The sequence below is a fragment of the Micropterus salmoides genome, unplaced genomic scaffold (assembly GCF_014851395.1).
Source record: "Micropterus salmoides isolate LMB-PRFRI ecotype aquatic unplaced genomic scaffold, ASM1485139v1 Ms_hic_scaffold_5, whole genome shotgun sequence".
NCBI lineage: Eukaryota > Metazoa > Chordata > Actinopteri > Centrarchiformes > Centrarchidae > Micropterus > Micropterus salmoides.
Window position 1 is genome coordinate 32,335,665 of NW_024044237.1, and position 25,129 is coordinate 32,360,793.

The window sequence follows — 25,129 nt, forward strand, 5'->3', positions numbered from 1 at the left end:
CACCAAAGTGTAGACCCTCCACTCCTAGGCTAAAATGGTAGAGATTTTGTTCATGAATACCAAAAAAAAGAATCATTGACAAGGAACAGCCTCAGCGTAGCCCACTGCTCACTAAATATACGCTTGACTTACTTCAGAGAATACAAACACAGCTCTCACTTGTTATAAATCAACCAAAAGGCTTGTAGCAACGCATCCAACAATCTAAATTCCCACAGAATAAAATTTTTTGTTGTTTCTGTTGTTTAATTGTAAAGCCCAAAGCCAGAGGAAATAGCAGACGATTAGAAATCCTGTCAGCCATTCATGTCCTGCTGTCCTCTGTTTGGTTGTTTCTGTGGGCCAGTCGTGACTGCAGCAAACAGAGCTGCTCTGCAGTGCAGAGTTATTAGACACACTATGTCGTCCCCATGAGCTTCAGCTTAATTCTGACAGGGACATAGGACAAGACACTCCCGTCCCTCACACCCACCATGTTGAGTGAAAAAGATTTGCTTATCCATTCTAGTACATCACATTGTGGATACATTTATGACATTTTCAAAGTTACACTGATCAGCCTGTGCTGGATTGGGGCACATTTGTTTGCTTATTTGTTTTAGCCATCCCTTTCTTCTTTCCCTCTTACATTGTAATGCATGCACATATCTCAGACACTGATGGTTAATTTGTCCCTGAAACTTTGGTGAAAAAATGCATCTCATCACTTTTAACCTGTCTTTCTGTACATCCAGAACCTGCAACTTTTATGATACTATTGTATGGATCATTTGACCAGCCACAATGCTGAGCTTACACTGAATGCGAGAATGGATCCTCCAGTCAACTTTGTCCAATAAAAAAAGTACAATAAAGGTTACTCAAACAAGATGACAGCATCCTCAACAATGCTGACAAAAAGAGGCCACGATAGTTTGTACAATTCTACTATGAACAGAAAGCAAGTGAAATTAAGTAAAGAAGAAAGAAGTAAAATGAAAAATACAGAGCTACAGATGTCTGGAAGATCCAGACAATAATCTGTCTGTTCTGAAGGTAAGTTTTATCTTTTATTAAATTGAACTGCGATAAATTCACTTTACAAATGAGGTTCATATCTGCCACAGTGAGTGGCTTGGGACACTGAGCTCAGAGAGCAAACACTGCAGAGAACAGTATAAAGTCAAAAGGACACACTGATAACCGATACATTCAGTGGATGTCAGTGTGACACACTTGCAGAAAATGAGAGCATATAACCCAAGACCTCTGCCTAGCCTTAACTTAATTTTTTACCTAAAGCTAGAATAAATTACAAGTTTTGGCTTTATTTTTATGTTATTCATTGTTCTGCCTTACTGATGTTTTAATTTTACAGTTGTGTGTGTGTGCTATATTAAAGCAGCATTACATAGTATTTCTATTTAAAATAACAGCTTCATAATCATTTTGATGATACACTGAATTGTAATAGGATGAATGGAGGCTCACTGTGCTAACTACTGCGTTAACTACTGCGCTACGTAACATTGGAATCCCACACAGGACATTTATATTGACAACGGCATAATGGTTTACAGAACCAACACGACTCTTCAACAAGCAAGCTATAAGAACAAGCAAAAAGTATATAATGTACAATGTAAGTTCTTTGGATGAAGCTCAGTATTCTTAGTATGGATATCATGACACGGGCTGCGAAGAGACCGAAGACGACATTGGAGGAAGGACGAGAAAAAGTGATGAGCAAGCTACAGGACACTGTGTGGCTGTGTTAGCAAAGTTGGCAACTTGCCAGTTTTTGATGGTAATGTAATCATAACAAATGCACATGTACAGCTGTCCTTATTTACGATTGTGCTTATTTACACTCGCCCCCCAAAAAAACACATCTTACACAATGTTGCTTTAATGGCTATCTTGGCCCCACAAAAAGATATTTAACTTCAACATGGCTGAATTTAGGTTAAATATAATGTATTTCCTGTATATCCTGACACCGCAGAGGATTTTGATCTATGGAGAATGGCTTCACAGTACAGTAGTATTTGGTGCTATATCACCAAACAGATGCATGCAAATTCAATGTGTTGCAGTTTGTGATATGGTTGGCTTCTGCACAGATCCTGCATATTGCCCGAGTTGCTGGATAAGCCTCTTAACTGTCCTCATGAGACTTGTTGATCCAAGCAGCCACATACACCACACCTGCTGTGCCTGAAATGATTTCTGCAAGTATAAAAGAAAGGTGAGAAAAGACATGAAGAAAAAGGTCACATCACTGCATCCTCCTGAGATCACAGAACATCTCTCACAGTTTGTGTAACTTTAATACACTTTTTTCTTTGAAAAATGAGAAATTCAAATTATTATTATCATCATTATTATTTCACACTGTTCTTGGTGCTTGTATTCTCTTTAAGACTCAGTTGTCAGTTAAGTTGTTATACAGTATTGACTGCTGTAGTGATTAGTTGATCTATAGAAATTTTATTGATAATGATTTTAACAATCAATTAACCTTTTAGTAATTTGCTTAGTAGAAATGCCACACATTTGTTAAATACAGCTTTAAAATGTTTAAATGGCTTTTCTTTGTATCAGGTCATTATTATTGAATAATCTAACATTTAGCTGTTGATAACATTTACCGAGATAAAACTTTCTCTGATGAATTATGTTAATTTACATTTTCTTAAACTGATCAATGTACAGTGGCCCATATGACTTTCTTTGAAATTCGAGTGGAGATCCAAAGGTTTCCAAATGTATCATAAATATCTGGATGATTAAATGTGTCTAAAATGATGCAAAATACAGCTAGAATGATGGAATGGTGCAGCCATAAAAAATAAAAAATCAATAAATGCAGTGTAAACATTTTATCACCGAGTTGGAACAAGTTAATATGTATGGTAAATATATACAATACTGTTAAACTGTGTGGAATAAGATTATACAAAATATCCTAAACTTATTTGCCCTGATTATATCTGTGGTCTGAGTGCTGCACACACACACAACACTGGTGAATTTCAGGTTACTCTAGTGTGATCAGAGCTTTGGCTAAATATAATACATACAAGTATGCATTATAAAATGCTGATGAGAATGCATTGCTGGGGCACGAAAGCCTGAGCAAACTCTTTTGCTTAGAAACTGCAGCCGGCCTAGTCGTCCTATAAATAGTCCTGCATGGCTCTCTCGGCTGTGGCTTGCAGGCTGACAGCTCTGCAGTCACGACTGCCCCCGATCGCTGCTAGAAAGCTCCCTTTCTGTAGGCTCACTGGTTGTTCTGCAGCTGCTACTCTCCCCCTCTCTCTCTGCAGTCACGGGTTGTCCCTGCGTCAGAGCCAAGCTTTGCAAGCTCCGCTGATCATCACCACCATATACGGCAATCCTTTGAGCTCCCAGCATGCCCTTACGTCATGAGGACTTACGTCATACATCAGTGACGACATACTTAGATTATGTATCTATGCTAAATTACTACATCGTGTGAAGGAGGGTGGGATGGGCAATGATGAATTTAGCTCGTGTCCTGCTCCCTGCTGTGGCTCCAGTAGCGATCAGTTTTCATTATCCCACACTGGAGTCATATTGTGTTTTGTAACAGTATTATGTCTAGCTCTAGGTGGGAAAATTAGCTAATGTGTACAAACACAAACACATGCAAATGAATAATGCAGCTGGCAGATATTTATACATTGTCAGCTGTTGTGTAAGTTGTCTTTTATGTATGCTTCCTGCAGCAATCCTGCATCCGTGCTGCAGACAATTCACTCTCATCCACACAAATATCTAGTTACTCTTATTCGGCCAGTTTCCAGATGATTACTTCTCAAACATCTACAAGTTTAACAGTGAAAAAGACAACAGGTTTGCAACAACTTTTCTACAGCTGCTCCATGCATCTGAGGTAGTTTGTTATTTGAAGGTTGAACGATGTCTAAGGATATAAATTCAAATTGAGCTAAATGTGGTAACAAAAGTTATGTTTTGTTACAACAGCATTAAGCCAGCATAATGCAGGCAGTAACTACAGTACATGTTGAAATATATTAATTACAACCTGACTAGCCAACCAGTTCTAACCTAGAACTCCTTTGTAAATCAGTGCTTACTGGGTTGTTTTTCCAAGCAAATTAATTGGGGAAATAAGGATAATAAATAAACCATAGAAAGATGTAAAAGCCTGATAACCTTCTTGTTGCACAAATAAACATTTGTGGTTTGAGATGAAGATAATTAGAATTCGATTATTTCTTTTACATGCCTTGAAATTTATGAGGAAATACATTTTGGCACAACTTGGCCAGCCAAGTGAAACTTTCATATATTCTAGATTCATTCCACATAAAGTGAAATAGTTCAGGAGACACTATTTTTTATATTGGATATACTGTACACACAACATACATTTTGTGTTGAGTGTGAGAAATTAGTCAACAGAAACACAGTTTTGCCTATATTGATTCGCTTTAGTTTTCAGCACAAGTATTTACCAGCTTTTTACACTGAATAGCATGGGAAAGATGGTACTGTATATAATGCTAAAAAGGCTGAAATCAACATATTATCTTAAATAAAATCTAAGTACACAGTAAAACAAATGCTGCAGAGCAGAAAACGAACTGTCTGTAACCAAACAATGACGGAACGAGACAATAGACATGTATTTCGCAGCATACATCTACTTATGTTTCATGTTGATTTGCATTACAAAGTTATATATTCAGATCATTTGACAGCATGTGGAAAAACAAGCTGATACTAAAGTGTCAACACAGCTAATGCCACAAGACCTGAGCCAAAAATTATTAAAATACTATTGTTGACATTTGATTCACATGCAATACGACATGTCCGGTGTGGAATGTTTTTAGACAGAGCTGTTTACCCGTCTGTGTTCATAAAACTGCATCACAAAGGATCCACATTACTATTCCTGTCCTGTGACCCAACACAAGTTCAACCAAATCCATTTTGTTTTTGTTTGTTTTACCACAGTAAATACTTATAGCAATACTAATCTTAGAGCACGTGCATTGAATTTTCCAGCTGACCCAAATGTATTAAGTTTAATCTCGAGACAAGTTTAAAAATTTGGCGTGGATTAAAGTTTGGATCTGGATTCCATCTGCGGATAAGCCACCAGCCACACTTTCATTCGACTCTTAAAAAGGAACAAACTGATGGTTTGGGCAGCTGATAGTTTCAGTTAACACCAGTATAGCATTAGACATCAATTTAAAAGAGACACTATTTATACAGTCACTACAAACATAATATAAATAGTGATTTTTGTGGAAAGTCTTCATGTTGGTGTAATCAAAAGGCCTGTAGGTAGCTGACATTCAACACTGCAATGTGAGCAGGAACATTTTCAATGCAAGAAGCTTCCCAATGAGAAGGTCCATGTTTCCTTATTGTTGGTCTGACAGGTTTGACTTTAGGATTACATAAGTAGCTTGCTGCATGTAATGCTTTTGGTAGCTGACTCAAAGATGATGGGAGCTTCCCACAAACACCTGAACAAACCATGAAGCCAAGTGCATGTATTGAGTAATACGATATCAAAAGATTAAAAAGAAGAAGCAGCACAGAAGGAAAGCAGGACAGATAAAAGATATAAAGACATACATTAAATATAGCCATTTGTAACAGGTATTCTGAAGTGAGAGACGTGTTCTCCGTAAACTGGATCTTTCAGGTGAGATCTCAAAAATAACACCAAAAAAAAAAAAAGGATCTTTCACGAAACCTAGCACTGGACCACAACCATGTAGCAAGCAACCTAGTACTGTTGTAGCATCTCTAGCTGAGAATACAGGTCTTTGACTGGGCTGCTTCCGCTGCAGGAGGAAGGAAGGAAGGAAGGAAGGAAGGAAGGAAGGAAGGAAGGAAGGAAAACAGAGAGAAAGTTATTTTATCATTTAAAGTGACACCATGAAAAGTGCATAAAATTTTTTTTTTTTTACAGTTTTTCCAGATGGATATGTTTAAAATCTCACTCGAATGTACCTCAAAATTAGCACATGGACCGTTTAGGCTCAGAGGCATTTACATCCCACATGAAATAGAGAAATGTAATGTTTGTGTGTGCTCACATGTCTGAGAGCCTCCTACCTTGTTTGGCTGCTGCAGCTTTCTGAGCTTCCTCCTCCTTGGCTTTCTTGGCCTCCTCGAGGGCAGCCAGTTTGGCCTCATGCACCTCTTTCAGGGCGTTCCACTCCTTCCTGTTGTTCATCAGGCGGTCCAGCATGGGGGTGATTTCCACATGGAAACGACTGAACTCCTGGTGGAGCAGGAGAGGAGGACAAGTCAACACAAATCAAATCACATCAAATCAATACAGCTTTTAGATCCAGTTAATATTTATTAAATCATATAAATATAACACTGTAACACTTTCTATGAAGGTCATCGCTATAGTGACTTATGCATATAATAAATGGTTGTTAAAGGATGGATGCTGGTGACCACGGAGGAGCTGAAGCTAGTTAAGTAAATTAGGGATGTAAAGTAGTCCTTTTAAGCAACTGAGGAGACGTTTCATTTGGATTTTAATGTGCACATTAAATGCTTAGTAATTATGCATAAATAACATAGAAAAAAAGATGCATCAAGATGGATCGCCGCCCTCTGAATTGTAATCAAATCGAATCGTGAGGTGCCAAGAGATTCTCACCCCTACTGCCCAACCAGTATTCCCATTCAATTAAATGTGCCTTTTAAATTTAAAAAGTTTTGTGGAGCAGTTGCCACGATGTCTCCAATTGTCCACTGCATCTGTTAGGGCCTGTCCATAGGCTCGCCATTCATCTGTGACAACATCTGAGCCTCTTCTTACATGATGTTATATGGTTGGCAACAGGTCTTCTCTTGAGCGATCTCTCACCATCCTGAGAATGAGTGTCCTTGATGTAATTAAATTGTGTTTTTGTGCTAAACTGCAAAATGTCCAAAATTCATACAGGTTGTTCATAAAGTGAAGAAACATTAATAATAAAAACTTTTTCCTGTGCAAAATGTCACTTTACTTAAAGCAAACAAATTAGTGCTGGACAACGATTACATTTTTTATTGCGATTAATCGCATGATTTTCTTGCGATTAATCATATTGTTACGCATAAAATTGAATAATGAATTCTAAAGTAGTGTATTGCGCAATTTTAATTTAAATGTACTGCTATATACACAAAAGTGTAATAACATATGGTTTGCAAATACTTTAAACAAATAAGGTGCTTTTTACCAGCAGTATTCCCTTTACACAGTAGCAATAAAATATTTCTTGTAAATCTCAACTTAATCATTAACATGTAATCAAATCAAATATTAAACCAAAGCTATTTGCTACTGCCAGGGCATTACCTTTTATCTAGCTTGTTAAAACAAGTTACCATCAGAGTCCAGTTTTCTTGTTTTTTTTTGAACAGGTATCAGCATCAGGTATCTTTTATCAGGGAGCAGCAGAAACGTCTTGGGTTGACACTGCGTCGGTGACGACACTATGGGAACGCCTCTGGGCAGGGCTGGAATCATGAATGAAACTACGCCAATCCTATTGGCATTCCTAGAATGGTAGCGTGTGATGGCGTAACTGGAGGCGTATATAAGCACGGCGGCACACCGGACACATTAGCTCCTTGCTATGAAGCAAGGCACTCCAGGCGGGGGAGGTGTGGCGGACCGAAGCAGTGTCTTGTTCCCCTTCTCGAGGACCTCAGAGTGTAAATACTCAGCGCTCTGACAGGGCAGAGCAGATGAAGTCTCCTGTCCTCCGCTGCCACATGAGGTGGGGGATGAAACAGACGGAACCTTAGGGACATAGCCCGGACAGGGGTACAGGATGGCTCTGACCCTCCCCGGGGCAAACTCCAGCGCAGACCCCCTGGTGATTCAAATAGGCCACCACTGCCATGTTGTCGGTCCTAACAAGGACGTGGCGACCGTGGAGTGCGGGTTCAGAAAACTTCTCAGAGCTCTGAAAACCGCCAACATTTCCAGGCAATTTAGAGAGAAATGATGAAATGAATGTTGCTCCTGCCAGGAGCCTCTCGCAAAGCAGCCGTCCATGACCGCGCCCCACCCCGTGAGTGAGGCGTCTGTTGAAATAATTGTCCGGCGACATGGCGCTCCCAACACGGGACCTTGGGACAGGAACCAAGGTTTCATCCATACTGACAGGGAACAAAGGCACCTGCTCGTAACCCATATCAGACGGAACGGATTTCCCCTCGGGGAGAATCCCTTGGATTTTAACCACCACTGCAGGGCTCTCATGTGCAGCAGGCCAGACGGGATTACGTTAGACACTGCCGCCATGAGACCCAGCACCCTCTGAAAGTGTTTCACAGTGATGGTGCGGCCTAGCTTCACTCTGGTCACCGAGGACAATATGGACCCGACGCGTGCAGGCGACAGGTGGGCCCGCATCGTCGTCGAGTCCCACACCACCCCTAGGAACGTAGTCCGTTGGGCGGGCGTCAGCACGCTGTTCTTTGTGTTGAGCCGCAGCCCCAAACGCTGAAGGTGGGCGAGGACGACATCTCGATGCCGAACCGCTAACTCTCGAGACTGAGCCAAAATGAGTCGATGTAGTTCAGTATGCGGATGCCCTGGAGCCTCATCAGGGCAAGAGCTGCATCCATGCACTTGATGAACGTGCGAGGGGAGAGTGGTAGGCCAAATGGAAGAACACGATACTGGTACGCCACTGCCATCGTGTGCAGGCTTGCACCAGCCCGGCCTGCCGCCATGTACGCCTTGCCCACCAGAGCAGATGTCACGCGACATGGCGTGGTGGGCAGCGCCAGCTCTTTAAGGGACAACGCAAGACTGGGTGAGAGATAGCTGGCCAAAGCATCCTCAACCCGGGGCATTGTCCCACAGCCGAAACCCTTAACCCCTGTGACGTCGCTGTAAATCCGGAGCGGGGGAGTAGTCCGACGTGCTGAGAAGGGCTCGCCCCAGGATTTGCACAACTCGTCATGCAAATCCGGGAAAAAAGGTAGAGACCGGTGTGGAGGAAGCGCTCATCCAGCTTACTCACAGCATGTGTGTCTTGGCACAATCGAGCTGGAGCTTGCCCACTGCCCGTGTCACCACCTCCAAGAGCTCGTCATAGCTGGGCGCTGACTGATGACGTTGCTCCGGCTCCCGGAAGTCTTCCTCCTCCATAATGCAGAGCACATCGAGCTCCTCAGAGCCAGACAGCCGCGGCCTCTCCGGGCTCACACCTCGAGCGGGAGAAGCCCAGAAGCGGGCTCCCGAACGGGGAAGAGGGGAGTCGGAGCCAGCAGACGAGGAACGGGAAAAAGCCTCGGCAGTCCCGATGCCCTCGGAGATGTCGCGCTGGGAGCCCCATTACCGAAGCCACCGTGCCACCTCAGCGACCACCGGGCCCGAGCCACGGGGAGTGCGCATCCGACCGTCTTCGGAAAAGAGAGCCGCACGGGACCTCAGCACCCTCAGGGGCAGGGCCTCACAATGGCCCCAAGCAGCGCCCTCAAGAGCTGCCTGGGCATGTGGTATCCCCAGACAAGACACACACAGGGCATGAGTGTCCCCAGCCGTGATGTAGTGCGGGCATGGGAAACACACTGCCTGAACTGCTCACCAGCCATCTCCTCTGCCAGACTTCCTTCCAGGTAAGAAAACTTCCTCTTGTGGTCGTACTTCTTTGTAGTCTCAAACATGCCAGAGTGCCTGCTGAATAGAAAAAAGCTAATGTGTCCGGTGTTCCAGCGTGCTTATATACGCCTCCAGTTACGGCGTCACACGCTACTGTTCTAGCAACGCCAATAGGATTGGAGTAGTTTCATTCATGATTTCAGCCCTGCCACGCCCAGAGGCGTTCCCATAGTGTCGTCACCGACGCAGTTCGAGTTCCCTCGAAGGGGAACGGTCTGTTCAGTAGTGTTGGGACAATGTCTACAAAACTACATTGAAACATCGGGATGGACGATGGCATGGGGGGTTGTGTTGTGTAGCGGGGTTGGTGCGTGTGTTCACTCGCACAGACTTCATTCGGTTAAAAACTTGAAATGATGTTACAAGTCGCGGTGGATATTTTACAAGCACAGACCAGGTAACGGTAAAGCAACATTGAACACAGGGTGCAGACGTTGGTTTCGACTGTTTGAGTTGTTTGATTGCGTCATTAACAAGCAGGCGGCTCACCTGCTGCCGTGATAACGGATCACGGGTGATCAACATCCCGCCCCTCCTGTGGCCCATGGTTTGACTGTATGTGTATTCAGAGCCAGTGAGCAACGGACTTTCAAACTTATAATAATAAAATAAAAACTGTGTTAACGTGCGATAAAATAATTGTCGGCGTTAATTAATTAATGCGTTAACGCGTTAACGTGCCCAGCCCTAAAACAAATAGTGTTACAAGTTCCTATAATTACTTCATATGGTATTATTTCCACCTGTAATATATTATACAGGGATTGACATTTTAACATTTACTTAAAACAAACAGACATGCTATATAACTTTGAACGTTACTATAAGCTATTATTCCATTTTATATCACAAATTCTAAATTGTGACTAAATTATATTTATAACGAGGCAGAATCGATGGTTATAATGTGTTATGGGACATGGTCAGATTCTTGGCGCACAGAAGGTCAAAAGGTCATTATGGCCTATGAACTTTGCTATAGTGCCGAATGCATGTTTGTAAGTGATTATAACAATTGATATAATGTCTTATGGAAGCATTATTATTATTATTTATTATTATTATAAATAGATGCATAAGTCATTATAGCGATGACCTTCATAGAAAGTCCTACCTATAACACTAACAATAACAAATGAGTCTCAGATGGTGCAAACAAAGTCATTTATGGTAATCCAGTTGCACACCTGAATCATCTTAAATAAGAATGAAGTTAAAATGCCATAAATTCCAAGATAAGACAGATACCCTTAAAAGGTGGTCTTGTGATCAAACATGGCATGGTGACATGTCTGTTTGTGTGTTTGTGTGGTGTAACGTATGACCTTGTACACGAAGGCGCAAACGAAGTCAATGAAACCACACTGCAGCTTCGGCAGATCATCCGCTTTGTTTCTGTCCATCATAGGCTGAAGGAGAGAGAGAGAGAGAGAGAGAGAGAGAAAAGTGTTCAAACAATGTATACGATTCAAATATTACAGGAATAATAGCACAGGGATTTTTTATGTAACCAGCTGCAAAATATATCACTGCAATAAAACAAATTAAGTTATCATAGCTTTAACAGAGTGTATACAACTTTTCTCACAGACAGGGGACTTTTTTTGTAAACATATACCTTTTTCATCAGCTACAGACCAATCACAAAAAGGCTGTGCGATCCATCCTAACTAACTGAGAAACTGTTGATTCACCCAGTTTGTGCAAAATAAATGTTTAGCATCTAATCACAACCTGAAGCCCAACTAGTCTCCTAAAAGCAGCAGAGATTGAGCAGTCCTTATAGACAAGCATCACTTTATTTGGTTTAAAAAAAATAGAGAACAAAATGTGAACTCTGCATTCTTGTAAAATAGGGCTCTAATTCTGCAGTGTGTCCTTTCCAAATGTAAAGTTTGAACGAACATGTAAAGTTATATTAGATTCACATTAGCAGCCACATTCACATTCTGGTGTACCTGTCAGAACAGTGGACCGTATAAACCTGTCAGAGAAAGTTCAAGCTGGCTGTAATTGCTGGTAAAATTGCCCACCTACATTTCCTGATAAAGTGTTGCAGCCTCTTTAAAGTCTTTTTTTTGCTCTTGTCAGACCACAGTGAGTCACAGATCGACTGCTGGGACAATACAAACTGATACAAAATGAAAAGTTTTCCCTGCTGACACAGATGCTATTAAATTCAGAGCACTGTGAGGTGAGAGTGTGGGATGGTGCTTCTCACACTTCAAGTGTCTCAAGGACACAAGGGAATAAAACAGAGCGAGGGGAGAGAGACACGACTGCAGTATGGAGGAGCGAGAGCCAGGGGAGGGCATGGTCGGCTGGGTTAGGGCTACAATGTCCGCTCTTTCTGTATCAGTGCTCCACATAATGGCCTGTACATCGCTCAATACCACTGCTACAGGGAACTAAATCTGTCTTTTCATTTTGTCTTCAAACTGCATTTCTGTCTCTTGTTCTCCTTTCTCATTGTACCAATGCTGCTCTCCATCCTAAATTGAAGCCCCGAGGAGAGCCATGTCCTGCACCAAATCCTCTTTCCCCTCCTCTCAAACTGTAGCTCACTGGCACAAACTGATAAAAAGTTGAAACTGGAAAGATATGAAAAACAAACACTGAAAAATGACAGAAGACAAAATCACATATTTAACGTTTTTTTGCATTATTAACTAGTGTGCTAGTTCAAACTATAGGATCATGTTCACATTTGTTCAGATTATTGGCATTAAAACCTGCTAGTTTTTTGGATATTTCAACAAAAAATCATGGCCAAAATCTGCCTTAACTTTACCACACAAAATCCTAAAGAAATATCAAATTGATCACGGATCAGCCTGCACGGGTATTTGGATTTGATCCTATTTTAAATCAAAATGAGACATGTCTTTCATGTCACAGCAATAAAAATATATTTCATCAAGTAGTAAGTAATCATATATGAAATCATCATATCCCATGTGAATATGTAAGATAATTGCAAATCTGCCTTAGATTTTGGTAAACAAATGCTTTAGTTTAAATCACACTCTTCTAGTTCCTGCCATAACACATCTAGTAATAATTGTTATGCTTTATTGATTTACAAAGGGAAATCCTCTTTTTTTAAAGGTCAGAGGTCAAGAGCTAGAGGGGATTTATTGTTCTTGCTGAGAGGATGTCAACTGCTTCCCTTCTTATAAACCTTCTTCTCAAGCGTGTCCTTACAATAGGTTGTTGCTCCAGGACTGTCCTCTCCAGGTCTCCCTGCTCCCAGAACTCTGCAGCTACAGACAGCGCCACCTAGAGGGTGAACCACAAAGTTTTGAGAGGTCTGTCAAAAAAAAATTTGTCTCACAAAAAGAGACAATAAAAACCATCACATTGTTATTTCATTCGGTCCTTGTAATGGTTGAGCTGAAAACCAAGCTGCTTTATAATGTTTTTGAAAAATTAAGGGATCGCGGTTTTCAAATATGTGTTATAGGTAATATGTCTGTATGATAGGGCTACTACATCAAAAGTTCCCAGCGCAAAAGATGTCATCTTTAAGTTGCCTGTTTTGTGAAGCGAACTGTCCAAGTACGATTACTTGATTATCAAAACTGATCTGACAAATTCATTAAGACTAATAATTTCAGCACAATCTATTCTGGTGGAATTCTCCTTTAAGACACTAGCGGTCATATTCAGTAGCTGCTGTTGGAACACGATTTCCAAGAGACTAATTTTAGTATCATTTTATCAAGCAGAAAATCTTCTTGTCCATGTTAAAATCATCCTATAAAGCTTGTCCTACATATGAGAATCTTATTCACAGCTCACGTGGCGGTTTCAGGCTTTGTGTCTTGATGAGATGAAAGCCTGTTTTGTCTGCCCTCACAAACCTTAAACGGAGCAACGTGAGTTCTGATGAATAATATGTGAATTCTGTATTCAGGGTAGAAACCTCATTTTAGAAAGAGTTAGTCATCAAGTCAGTTTGAAGGAACAATTGCCATGAGGCTGGTGCAGCCTGTACACAGATATTCTGTGTATGTGAAAAATAAGCCAGCCATAGTCAGCCATAAATTTTACAGTAGAAAACCTTGAATATCAAGAATAAAGCAGCTCAAGCTTTTGACTTTCCATAACATCTTAGAGAGTGTCATCTATCTTCTCTCACCTCTCAGTGTGAATTCATCTATACTTCAGAAGAGTTTTATGTAGGAATCCGACCATCTTATCAACTTATATCACAAGGTAGAGCTATAACAGATTAATCTTGCTCAAAGATTCACTTTTGTTCCATTAAAAATTCTGGTATCTATAGGTATCTCTGTACATGATAGTTGCCAAAACTGGAGTTTGGAGGGTATCATATGACAGCTACGATATGTTACTGCAGTATTCAGGGTGGAATTCACCTCCAAAGGGAAGACTTAGTCATCAAACTACTTTTAGAGCACAATTCGCAAGAGGGCAGATGGTGCTGTAGATAGATATCCTTACTCTGTGTGTGGGTTGTACAGCTGACTCACCAGGTGCAGACAAAGGTGAAATCGAACCAGAAAAAAAATAAAAAACTGCCAAAAATTAAAATGTGGAATAATTTGCAGTGGTTGTGCAATGCAGGACAAGAAACAGAACTGTTCTGAAGCCATAAACAACTTATTTTCTTTTCAATGAATATATAATAAAAATACAAAAACACTTCATATGGTTAGATATTCTTTCAGTTTGATATGATGAGATGTTTTGTTCTATATCAGCTTGCATAGTTTCTCATAGTGGAGTCAGTACAGTAGATTCATTACAGTTTGATGTCATGTACTTCTGACATACAATTGCAATATACAGACATTTTGATTATAGGAGCCTGGAGGTGACGGAGGTTTTTTAGAAAAGGGGTGGTGGTTTGAATTCAAAAATGTACTAAAAAGGTGAGTAAAAAGGATTTATGTTGAATTAAAGTGCCTGAAAGCTTTTAAATGGATAAATCATCCTATTTGTGTGGCAGATTGGTATTACTCATTTTATGCACCAACTTTCAACAAAAATTGAAGACGATAGTATAGCTGACCCCACAACCTCCCTTGACATACTATCCACCACATCAAACTGTAAAAAAAAGCATGATTCTTAACCCCAAATTGATATACTTATACTTAACTTAATGCTGATATTTCAGCTTTTCCAGACATCAGGAGTTCCAGGTTTATGCTTCTTTAACTAAAAAATCATTTCTGAACAATTCGGCTCTCAGTTTTCACTTTAAATTCTTTGAATATGGGAAAACATATTCAAATATTTAATCTGTTCAAATTCAAAATTGAAGATACTAAAAGACCTCTCGTCCAATAGGGACCTTTAGTTCTGACTGACCAGCAGGGAGTCCCAGCTATTTAACCTCTGTGGTTTTTTTGTCAAGCTGATGGATACCGATTGGGTCATTTGTGCTTCTGGCTGTTGTGATGACAGCCGTTATGGTCGTTGGAGACCAAGTCTGAATCTGAACGACCATCTCACCTGAGGCCAAATGTGAGTGTTTGTTCAGTCTCCTGGGAAGGGATGAAAGGACAGCATTGTATATGGGGAATAAGTGTTGTTGCAAACCCGCTTCCCTGTTGAGAAATGGTCTCTCCACTCAGGTGTAAATGGATTCCTTGACTCCTCTTTCAAATTATTTCTCCTGCCTGTCTAAAATATTTTTTTGTCCTCAGAAGAGGGGCCTTTATCCTTCAGATATAGGTTGGCCCTTCTTTCGTTGGGTCATGCATTTGTGCAGAGGTTATTTTGTTTCCCCAATATATAGGTCTGTGCATTCCTCAATGCATTGGACAACATACACTAGATTGCTTTTCTTGTGATTGGGTGTGCAATTTTCTGGTGGACTGCTATCCAAACACAGGGATATGGTGTTTGTTGAGTTTCTCTGATACTCCAAACATGTATGGAATCACTATGTTGTTGTGTTTTCTTTTCCTCATCCCCCCGTAGTGTTGTTCTTCTTCTGTGGCTGTTTTTTAACAAAGGCCCATCTTGGATGAGAAGCTACACGTATGTTCAACCAAGTCCAGTTGTTTTTAACCTTCCTTGGATAACTATGACCTGGATGACTAAGAAGCCAGCCAGGCTCAGACTGGCAATTGGGGCAAATGGGTCGGCCTACACAGTGGCCACTACCAGCAATGTGGGAAAATAAATTGTGGGAAACAAATCTGACCTTCTGGCCACAGCCCACTTGGTGCCACACAAAATCCTGTTACAACATACTGTTGGTGGGTGAGGAGGAGCAGTGGTCATTCTCTCTCTTGTCCATGATTAAAAATGATTACAATGACGTAAAAAAGCCTCAACTTTATCTCATGGTGAACAGACTAATACATTGGACTTTGATGATAATTTGGAAGATTTCAAACGAAGCATAAGCATAAGGTAAAGACTAATTATGATTCATTTAGGCTTATAAATTCTTCTTGTGTTTGCTATAGACAAATTGTATTCCCTGTCAAACCCTGGATTAGGCTACATGGGGGTTTGCGTTTTAAAAGAATCTGAAGAAATTAAATGCTAGTTCAAATTAGTTTCAACTTGGGTTTTTGAAAAAGTCAAAGCCTTGTTCTCAATAATATCCCCATCTTTAAAGGGAAAGTCAAGCACGTCTTAAGTTTGAAGCAGTGATGTGACTTTGTTAAGAGTGTTTGTTCCTCATTCACAGCAATATACTACTTCAACCAAGTGAGATATTTTCTGTTCTGAGAAAGGGAGTGAATGAACCAGGGAATAAGCACCGGAGAAAAAAAGTTAAATATCTCATTTAATGATGCATGCTAACAGCACAGTGCACCTTCTCATTTTCTAGATCAGTGGTTCCTAACATTTTAGCTTGTGACCCCTTGAAATTAAGCTATGTCTACTTGTGACCCCCCTCATTAAAGGTTGATTAAAGGTCTAAGGATAAGACCAGTTCCACCAGTGATGTTTTTCCCTCAAGTAATTTGAATCATTTTTAGAGATTTTTAGAAAATGATCAACTACACACAGATTGGCAGAAAATCTGACAAACAGAACAGATTGTGTGCAGAAATCCATATTTTCCCGCCTTCTTATTTTCTTAATCATCACCCAAATCTTCTGATTTATTTGGCAAGTCATTTGGGGTTCCCAACCACTACCTAAGACACACAACAGATTATTATCTTTAGTTTTTCTGTCAACAAATGTTGCATCAAACATTTCACAAGCACTCAACTAGCTTTGCTTTAAATTACCATGACTGATTTTATAATGGGTTCTATGTTGATGCAGTCGCTATGAATCTCTGCCTGTGTGTGTGTATAAGAATATGAAGCAGGTGTTACTGAAAAGAGTATATGTTTTCCAGTAAATTGCAGACAAATAAGGTAAAGAATTACCCTCCAGCAGCGGCTGTCGTCCAGCCAGAGATGCGTCCTGTTCATATTGATATGCCTGTGTGTGCAGGCTCGATAGAAATGTGTATATTACATAGTTAACTGAAATAAAATGCTGAGCCTGCCAGGTGGTGATGAGGGGAATGAAAAGCACCAAGTTCCTTTTGATGCATGAGGCCGTCAGGACTCACTGCTGAATGCCACTGAGAGAAATGGCAGTGCTGACAAAATGTCATTCTCTGTCTACTTTATCATTGGTTCCCCCTCTAAGAGCCTCTCCTGGTGCCTGTGTATGAGTGTGTGTCCTATTATTGTGAACGGCAGGGTGTTAGTGAGGCAGGTGTGTACCTTGCTTTGAATCTCCCACGGTTTGGCGATGGCAGACAGGTCACAAGCAGTCATCATCATGGCCCTGGAAACACAACACATGACTCAGATCTTTATGTCTGTATATATGTGTTGGTACGTGCCGTTGTGTATGTGTTTGTGCTTACATGACAATCTCTTTGCGTGTGGTCTCCAGCATCATGTACTTGGTCCAGTCATTCCAGTTCTCATAGGTCTTGGACTGGTCCACAATCTTCTGGAACATTGTCCTCTTCCTGCACAGAAACAACACACAGCTCCAATACCTGGTAGTTTTATCCATCTTTATCTCATGTGCTGTACAAGACATTGGTGATACAGTTTCCTAAATATGTGCATCCTTCACTTGATATTGCCGTATTGGTTACTGTACAAATGACCAGAGGTGTTTCTAATAATAAAAAAGGTATGAACATGTATTATGTGTCATTCTGTTTTGATCCTTTTCAACACATCAGAATATCCTTATTTAATCCATTACAGTCTGTAATCTACTTTTTCTGTAGTTAATTTTATTAAATTAATGAATTATTGTCTTTTCAAAATCAAATTATGAAGTCAATGTTTATATTTTCATTTAACTTATGCAATGGCAATAAACAATATGAAATAACTATTAAATGTGCCAATCAACAATTGGACAGATGGGATTACAATTTGTTTGAGCAATTCATGTTTTTATGTATTTGTATGCTTTTGTACTGACTTGAAGTAGAGAGCCAGGTCAGTGGCAATAATGGCAATGTCCATGAGATGGATGACTGTGTCGTGCTGACGGCGGTTCAGATTCTGATAAATGTTCAAACTCTGAAACGCAAGAGAAAGTCAAAAAGTCTCGACATGAACACCAGGTAGCTTAAGAAAGAACAGGGGAGCATGCAGGGGTGGGGATAAGCCCTGATTGGCAGCTGCAGCTTCTATAAGCAAGGCAAAGACTTGTGGGAAACATTGCTAAATGGTGGGGAAAATTTTTTTTTCACACTAGATGAAGAGAGGCTAGCTCTTTATAATTATTGCAGGACTGTTGCATTGCTTTACATTGTACATTTGTCCAGGGGTTAATGTGTCCACCCCTGTATGCATGTATGTGTGTGTGTGTGTGTGTGTGTGTGTGTGTACTGCAGCATACTTCATCTCTCAGCAGAGTCTTGCCAAACTCCAGATGGTGTCTTTCCAAGATGGAGGAGCCGTGAAGCTTTGCCAGAGGATTACCAGACCTGGAAACAAAACACACACACACACACACACAGCATGTTGGGAGGTTACACTATGATAAATCATGCATGTTAAACCCAGGGTGGGCCTGGCCTGCTGTGTCCGCGGCTAATGGCGGCTCTCATTAGCTCATCCATCAGCAGGTGGAGCAGAGCAGCAGGAGGTGTATCTGGTCAATATAGGCTCATTGATGTTCTCAGTGTTTGACGTTACCTTCACCTAAAGAGCTGAGGTCAGCTTGTCTGTACAGAGGAGGAGTGGCTGCTGTCACAGTCAATTAAACAGTCTCAGAACATCCAAACAGTCAGACTTCCAAAATGGCAGAAATAAATTGGGTCATGGTAGCAGTGAGTAATACATAAAACCAAATTTTAATGTATCTCTACTCGCTATCTGCTTAGATTAGCTGTTTAACTTGTATGGGCAATGCCAGTCTTCTTATGAGGCTGCATTACAGTGTATGACTAGTGACTGCTCTCACAACCAAAAGATGCTCACTTGCGAGCTACTACTGAATACATGTATTGTATTGTGTAGGCTCTTTGTTTATACTACTTGTTACTTAGCTGGTCTCTTTTAGCCTTAGCAACTGTTATGTATGTATACCGGTAAGTCGATAATTGTAACAGCCTCAGCGTTCACAGACTGACTAATATTTGTAATTGTAAAAAAAAAAACGCCTAAAAGATAAACACAGAAGATAAATGAACTGTTTTTCAGAAACAACCACATATATATAAATCATGTAAATACAAAGAAATGTATAAATAAATTATTGGTGTAAAGTGAAGTTGAGTTAATCATAGGCCAATTCACAAAGGACAATCAACTCACTAAAATCACTAGCTTCTTTAAAAATACAAATTAATCCAATCCCACTTCCCCCTTTCCACTCCCTGGTAGCAATTACTTCATCTGGTAGAGGTTGTTTGTTCCTCTGTGGTCAATATCGTGGCAGAAGCCAGCGGTCACCATGGCCATACACTCCAGGTCTGTATAGTAACGCTTCAGATCACCTGTCTAAGAAAACAAAACATAAACAAATCAAAAAGAGAAAGCAAGAGAGCATGAGAGAAGATACAGTAAAGACTCGTGCAGACTATACGACTTTCAGCATCGGCCGATGGCCATGCTGTTCACACTACACAACTTACGACTTCAAGTCGCTGTGGCGTTCACACTACGTGACTGATCAGTGACAGGGGGTGACATACTACAAGAGAACTCGACGCTGGTCTCCAAACCACGTTTTGTCAAGAAAACACATGTGAAATGTGAAACGGGAAATGACGCGAAACTTTTGTTATTATAAAGATAGCAATTATAAAGACAGAAAATATGGGTGAAAGAATGGATTAGCACACGTAGGTAGCAGGGATTGTCTGAGCTACAGAGAGAGCTGGAGGGGAGTGAAAAGTGTTTTGCAGTGAAAAAGTAGCTGCCTGCTCTCATTGGCTGGATGTGTGTGGATGTCGAGTCGGCCGACTCCTCCAGATATTTGGCGTGGTAGATATCTGGTTGACATCGGCAATGTGCCAGTGATGTGTCGGGGAGTGGTTTTTATGCTTCCTTGTGTAGTTCACACATAACGACTGGCGAACACAGATCAACCACTGATTTAACACCGATCACAGCCTGGTGGTCACCGAGCTCTCCGACCGACAAATCGGGCTAAAAATTGGGTGGTGTGAACTAGTCTTAAAATAGTTACTAGTTACACTAGTTAAAAATGCAAGAAGTGCACGCACAGGTTCACCGGTTTTCTGGTTGCATGTATATGACACTCACTGGCTTTCTTATTAATGAATACTTCAGGCAACAATTGCTCACTTTTCATTTACAGACACTTCATTATCGCTTGTTTATGTGCAAACACATACATACACACGCCCACAAGCATCATCATATATACGGTACATCCCAGATGACGTTACAAGGATTGAAAGGGGAGGAGAAAGAATGTTTATTACTTTGAATCAGAGAGAGGAGGAACAGGAAAGATGAAATATGAGGAAATAGGGAGGAGGAGAAGAGTGGGTTGATTGGATGAGGGGGGCAAGATTGAGAGCAGTAGGTGAGGGATTGATGAGTACTTAGGGAAAGGTGGGAGATGGAAGGATAGAGGGGGGGGGGGACGAGTGAGTCATTTTATCTCACCATCAGCAGGGTGAACATGGTCTGTCCGACGTTGAATCCATGTCTCCAGTTGTGGTAGGTGATCTTTCTGTAGCCTTTGCTGAGCGAATACATGAACCTCACCAGGGCCTGCAGAACACAGTTTTCTACTTTTAACTTCTGTTTACATGATAGTAAAAAAACAACCACCACTGCAAAGTTTAACTGAATACGTCTGCTATATAGTTTTTCTATACCATCTTTAAAACATACAAATAGCTGCACCTTCTTAAATATTAGCCACTGCTAATGACTACAGGCTAACAGACACACATGCTTTAGTTTTAGAGAGAAGAGAACATCCATCTGTATGTGTGGCTTGATATTGCATGTAAGCTTCAAAACCTAACTTCCCAATAACCAGAGAAGCTTAACAGCCAGGACCAACAATTTTCACTTCTCTCACTGTATCCTCAGACTTTCAGCTGAATCATATCATGATTATTCAACAAATTTCTGTTAATAACTCTGCAGTGATTAAACAGACTAAGGTTATAAAAGGTTCTGTCTTATGTAAGGCATTGCAGATTGACAGTTATAGTTTTGAGCTCTCTGTGTCACAATAAAAGCAGTACAGTGATGGCTCCTTTTCTTCTAGTCTTGTTTTCACAGATTGCTGGTGTGGAAGGCCGTCCTTAATAACAGCAGTCTTGCATCATACATAGAATTGTTGAGTTATCCCATTGCTCTACAAAAGTTGGTCTAAATACGGAGCATTTACGGAGCATTTTAAATCTATTTTTGTCAAAGCGTCAGTTTAATGCATTGCAAACGTATGACACCACTTTTGAAATTGAAGCTCTTCTTTATAGAGCACTGAAATTCAATTTGCAAAATTCTGAAAAATATCATCATGCTTTCTAACTAACAAATTAACTCATTAACAAACTACCCACCTCTCTGGGAATGTGAAACTTGTCCACCACTTTGAGTTCGTAGTACATCTTGATGCCGCATTTCACCAGATCCAGTTCACTGTGTTCAAAGTCACAGAAGTGAAACTCAAAGATCTCAGATTTCTTAGAGTTTGGCAAGACCTCCGACTGTGGACAGAGACGGACAAATGTATATAAATTTATACTATAGATTTTTGCAATCATTTATCAAGGCTTTGTGTTGATCCTACTGTCAAAATAGTCACATGTAGAATACTAATACTTTTTCAAGACACAAAACAGTCCCATAGTTTGGTAGGAAAGTGAAATAACTAGAAACCCTACAGTATATGCAAAAAGGTCACAGGTTTTATCTGTGGATTAAATATAATGTTACAGTCTGTCGTCATTGTTATCATTTTTCCAACATGGTGGTGTGTCCTTCATAACAAACATTACACTTCCCCCTATTTTGATCCACCTTCACAGAATCATGGTAGCTTCAGTAAAATCAGAGGAATTGTGTGGATAATGGATTTGGCCTTCGTGGAATTTCCTGAAACAAAAGCTGGATGTTTTTCATTGTTTGGTTTGTTGTTGTTTTATTTACCAGAATCTCTTGCAGCTCCTCTTCCTCGCACTCATCTGGTTCCTTCCCCCATCTCTCCCTGGTGTTCTGGGAAAACACACATCATCAATGCTCACCTTGGATTAAAACGATTCAACATCAATCAACTGACTTCTGATGTAAGGTCAAAGCAGGTCATCTCGCTGCTTTTGTTGTGTGTCTCTCGACCTGTCCACTGACAAATCACCTCATAGAAAATCTGACAGCTTATTTCAGTTTATAAACGATGGTCACCCTCCTGTTTATATCATCCACATCAACTGACTGCTTTGCAGGAGACTGATTTCGTTCAGCACAAATATCAAAAGGATTAAGCAAGGCACTAACTTTGCAGGGTTGGGAATGCCATTCCTGGTGCAAAACACATTCTTCATCTTTATTTAATTTCACCAAAACCCTATATCCCCTAATTTCAACATTTAAACAACTTTTTCATTCAAGATGTTACTAAATTTTAAAGTATGTGTGACCTAAACTGAATCTTTATTATGAAAGTGAGCCACTGAGCTCAGTCTCTCACAATCCTCCAGGTATTCACACCATCAATGTTAGCTGAAAGCTGGGTCCATGGGCAGTGTGACCTTTGACCCATTAGGTCATGATTTGATTAGGTTTATTGTTGTGATCTTCTCCATGGTTTACGTGAGGTTGTCATTGTAACTTGTAGTTCTCAGCCACCACTAAATTGATGTTAGTAACATTATGCTCCACACAGACAGAGTCTTTACATGCCAACTAATTTCTTTTAACTTTGCACTTTTAATGCAGAACACACACACCTCTAACTTGGCCTCAAGCACAACCGCACACAGAGAAAAAGCTCCTACTTCATGTGCTTTTTTTTGGTCTGCAACACGTGCCCATGCAAGCTGAACATACCGGTGCAGATCAAAGAAAAAGACAAATTCTTTATGGCGCACACACACACAAAATATGGTCACACACATATGCAAACACAGGTTTAGTTAAATATAAATGTGTTGTCTACTATTACGTTCAATGTATCAGAAGAACGGTGTATTTTCAAAGCATGTTGTTTTGTTTTGCAATGGCTCTACCCCTGGGGGAGAATTATACATTCTTTATTCTAATATTCAATTATTTTGAGATATAGATTTTAGATTTCCATGAGCTGTAATCCTTAATCATCAAGATTAAATAAAAAAAAGAAATTGTAACTTTATTTGTAATGAATCTAGAATACATGAAGGTTTCACTGTTTAAATTAAATTATGGAAAAAAATAACTTTATCCCGATATTTAAATTTTCTGAGATGCACCTGTATAAATAAATAAAATGGTCTATGTTGGTGTAAATGTTTTTTCCCCCCAAGGCTTTTCTAACCTGGCAAAAGTACAATTATGTGTGAAAAAACATCTTTTGAAATTGTTTGGAAATGTTCTAGAAGAACGGAAACGTGCAGAAAACCACCACAAATCATCTTTACGGATGAATAAATCTAAAATTCTGTCAGATTCAAAAATGTTTTGGTGATAAAGTTATCCTTGCAGTAGTTGATTTATTTTCTACGTTTACTAACCAGAATGTTCTGGATTTCATCCTTGCGACACTTCACGTGGTACATCACCATGTCCTGGAAGATGTCCTTCCTGTTCTCGAGCTTGTTCATCTTGTCGTAGGTGTCAGGGTTCAGCATCGACCAGCCCAGGAACTGGGTAAGAGACTACACATGTGTGCGTGAGTGAGAGAGTGAGGGAGAGTTAATAGCCAATACTGGTGGCAGGTGTGTCGACGAAAAAAAGTAGGTGACACTCTTTGCCTTCTGTTCAGCCCCAGTGGCTATCACTGCTCACACTAACTACGTTCTTCAGTCCATACCCAAGTAAAAACAGTGTGCATTACTTCCAGTCCGTGGTTACATTTAAAATGTTAATAAAGTATACAGTAGTATTATGAGAAAAACATACTTAAAGTATCAAAAGTAAAAGCAGAACTTTAACGTTGCAACATTTTATCCAGTGGGTAGCATAATCTATTACAATTCAAAAGTATAACATTTTCTTCTGAGTAAGAGCACAAATTTGATTCAAATGTAAAGGATCAAGTTAAGTACAAGAAGTAAACTGTACTTATTTTTCACTAGTGTCAGTTTGTTTGGGAAACATTACCAAATACTGTTCGTTAAAACATCAAATCTAAAAAGCTTTTGAAGTAGATTTTGGTCAAATCACGTTTTTACAGTAATTCAAATCATGTTCAAATATCAAAATGAAAAATTTTCTTTGATTTTAAGGAACAGCTGATGATCAAATTGTCATGTGTATTTTAACTGCACTCTGAGTAGTGAGGCAGATACAGAAACCTCAGTAAAAAGCCTCAAGGCCCAGTGATAAATAATGCAAACGCTGTATGTATTTATAAACCAATGACTCAGCGATGTCTCACACACACACACACACACACACACACACACACACACACACACTACCTCCATCAGTGTTTCGTCCATTTCATCAAAGGGTTTCCCATCCTTCCTGTTATAGAACGTGGCCACACCCACTATCTCTTCTTTCTTGTTGACAATTGGCAGAGACAGGACGTTTTTAATGGTCCAGCCAGAATCATCCAGAGGCTCTGTCTGTACGCGCATGCACACACACACACACACACACACACACACACACACACACAAAACATACATTAATTCAATGACTAAAAATAAGAAAAAGCTTCATCTGCATTGTTACTTTGATATGATTACAGGCCTTTATTTACTTGTATCACTAATTTTATTTTATTTTTTCCTTACAGGAATGTAATGTGACCGTCTACATTCAGAGAAAAATATGAACCAATCAA

The 25,129-nt window shown here is 40.2% G+C and overlaps 1 protein-coding gene across 3 annotated transcripts in view; it reads right to left on the bottom strand.

The window, feature by feature from the left end:
- Positions 1-1,030: 1,030 nt before the first annotated feature.
- pde6a (phosphodiesterase 6A, cGMP-specific, rod, alpha) overlaps positions 1,031-25,129 on the bottom strand; it is a 37,759-nt gene continuing 13,660 nt past the window's right edge. The window contains exons 10-23 of one of the 3 annotated variants that reach the window (XM_038698849.1): positions 24,759-24,908; positions 23,850-23,993; positions 22,291-22,356; positions 21,702-21,848; positions 20,788-20,895; positions 19,541-19,650; positions 18,545-18,632; positions 18,122-18,222; positions 17,544-17,651; positions 17,398-17,461; positions 12,884-12,958; positions 11,005-11,088; positions 6,109-6,277; positions 1,031-2,208 (exon numbers count right to left, since the gene is read on the bottom strand). In XM_038698849.1, the coding sequence (XP_038554777.1) occupies positions 2,138-2,208; positions 6,109-6,277; positions 11,005-11,088; positions 12,884-12,958; positions 17,398-17,461; positions 17,544-17,651; positions 18,122-18,222; positions 18,545-18,632; positions 19,541-19,650; positions 20,788-20,895; positions 21,702-21,848; positions 22,291-22,356; positions 23,850-23,993; positions 24,759-24,908 (1,485 nt within the window). In that variant the 3' untranslated portion in view covers positions 1,031-2,137. Of the gene's footprint in view, positions 2,209-4,439; positions 5,835-6,108; positions 6,278-11,004; positions 11,089-12,883; positions 12,959-17,397; positions 17,462-17,543; positions 17,652-18,121; positions 18,223-18,544; positions 18,633-19,540; positions 19,651-20,787; positions 20,896-21,701; positions 21,849-22,290; positions 22,357-23,849; positions 23,994-24,758; positions 24,909-25,129 lie in introns of those variants that run through there. The other 2 variants (XM_038698851.1, XM_038698850.1) reach the window with 2 other exon arrangements.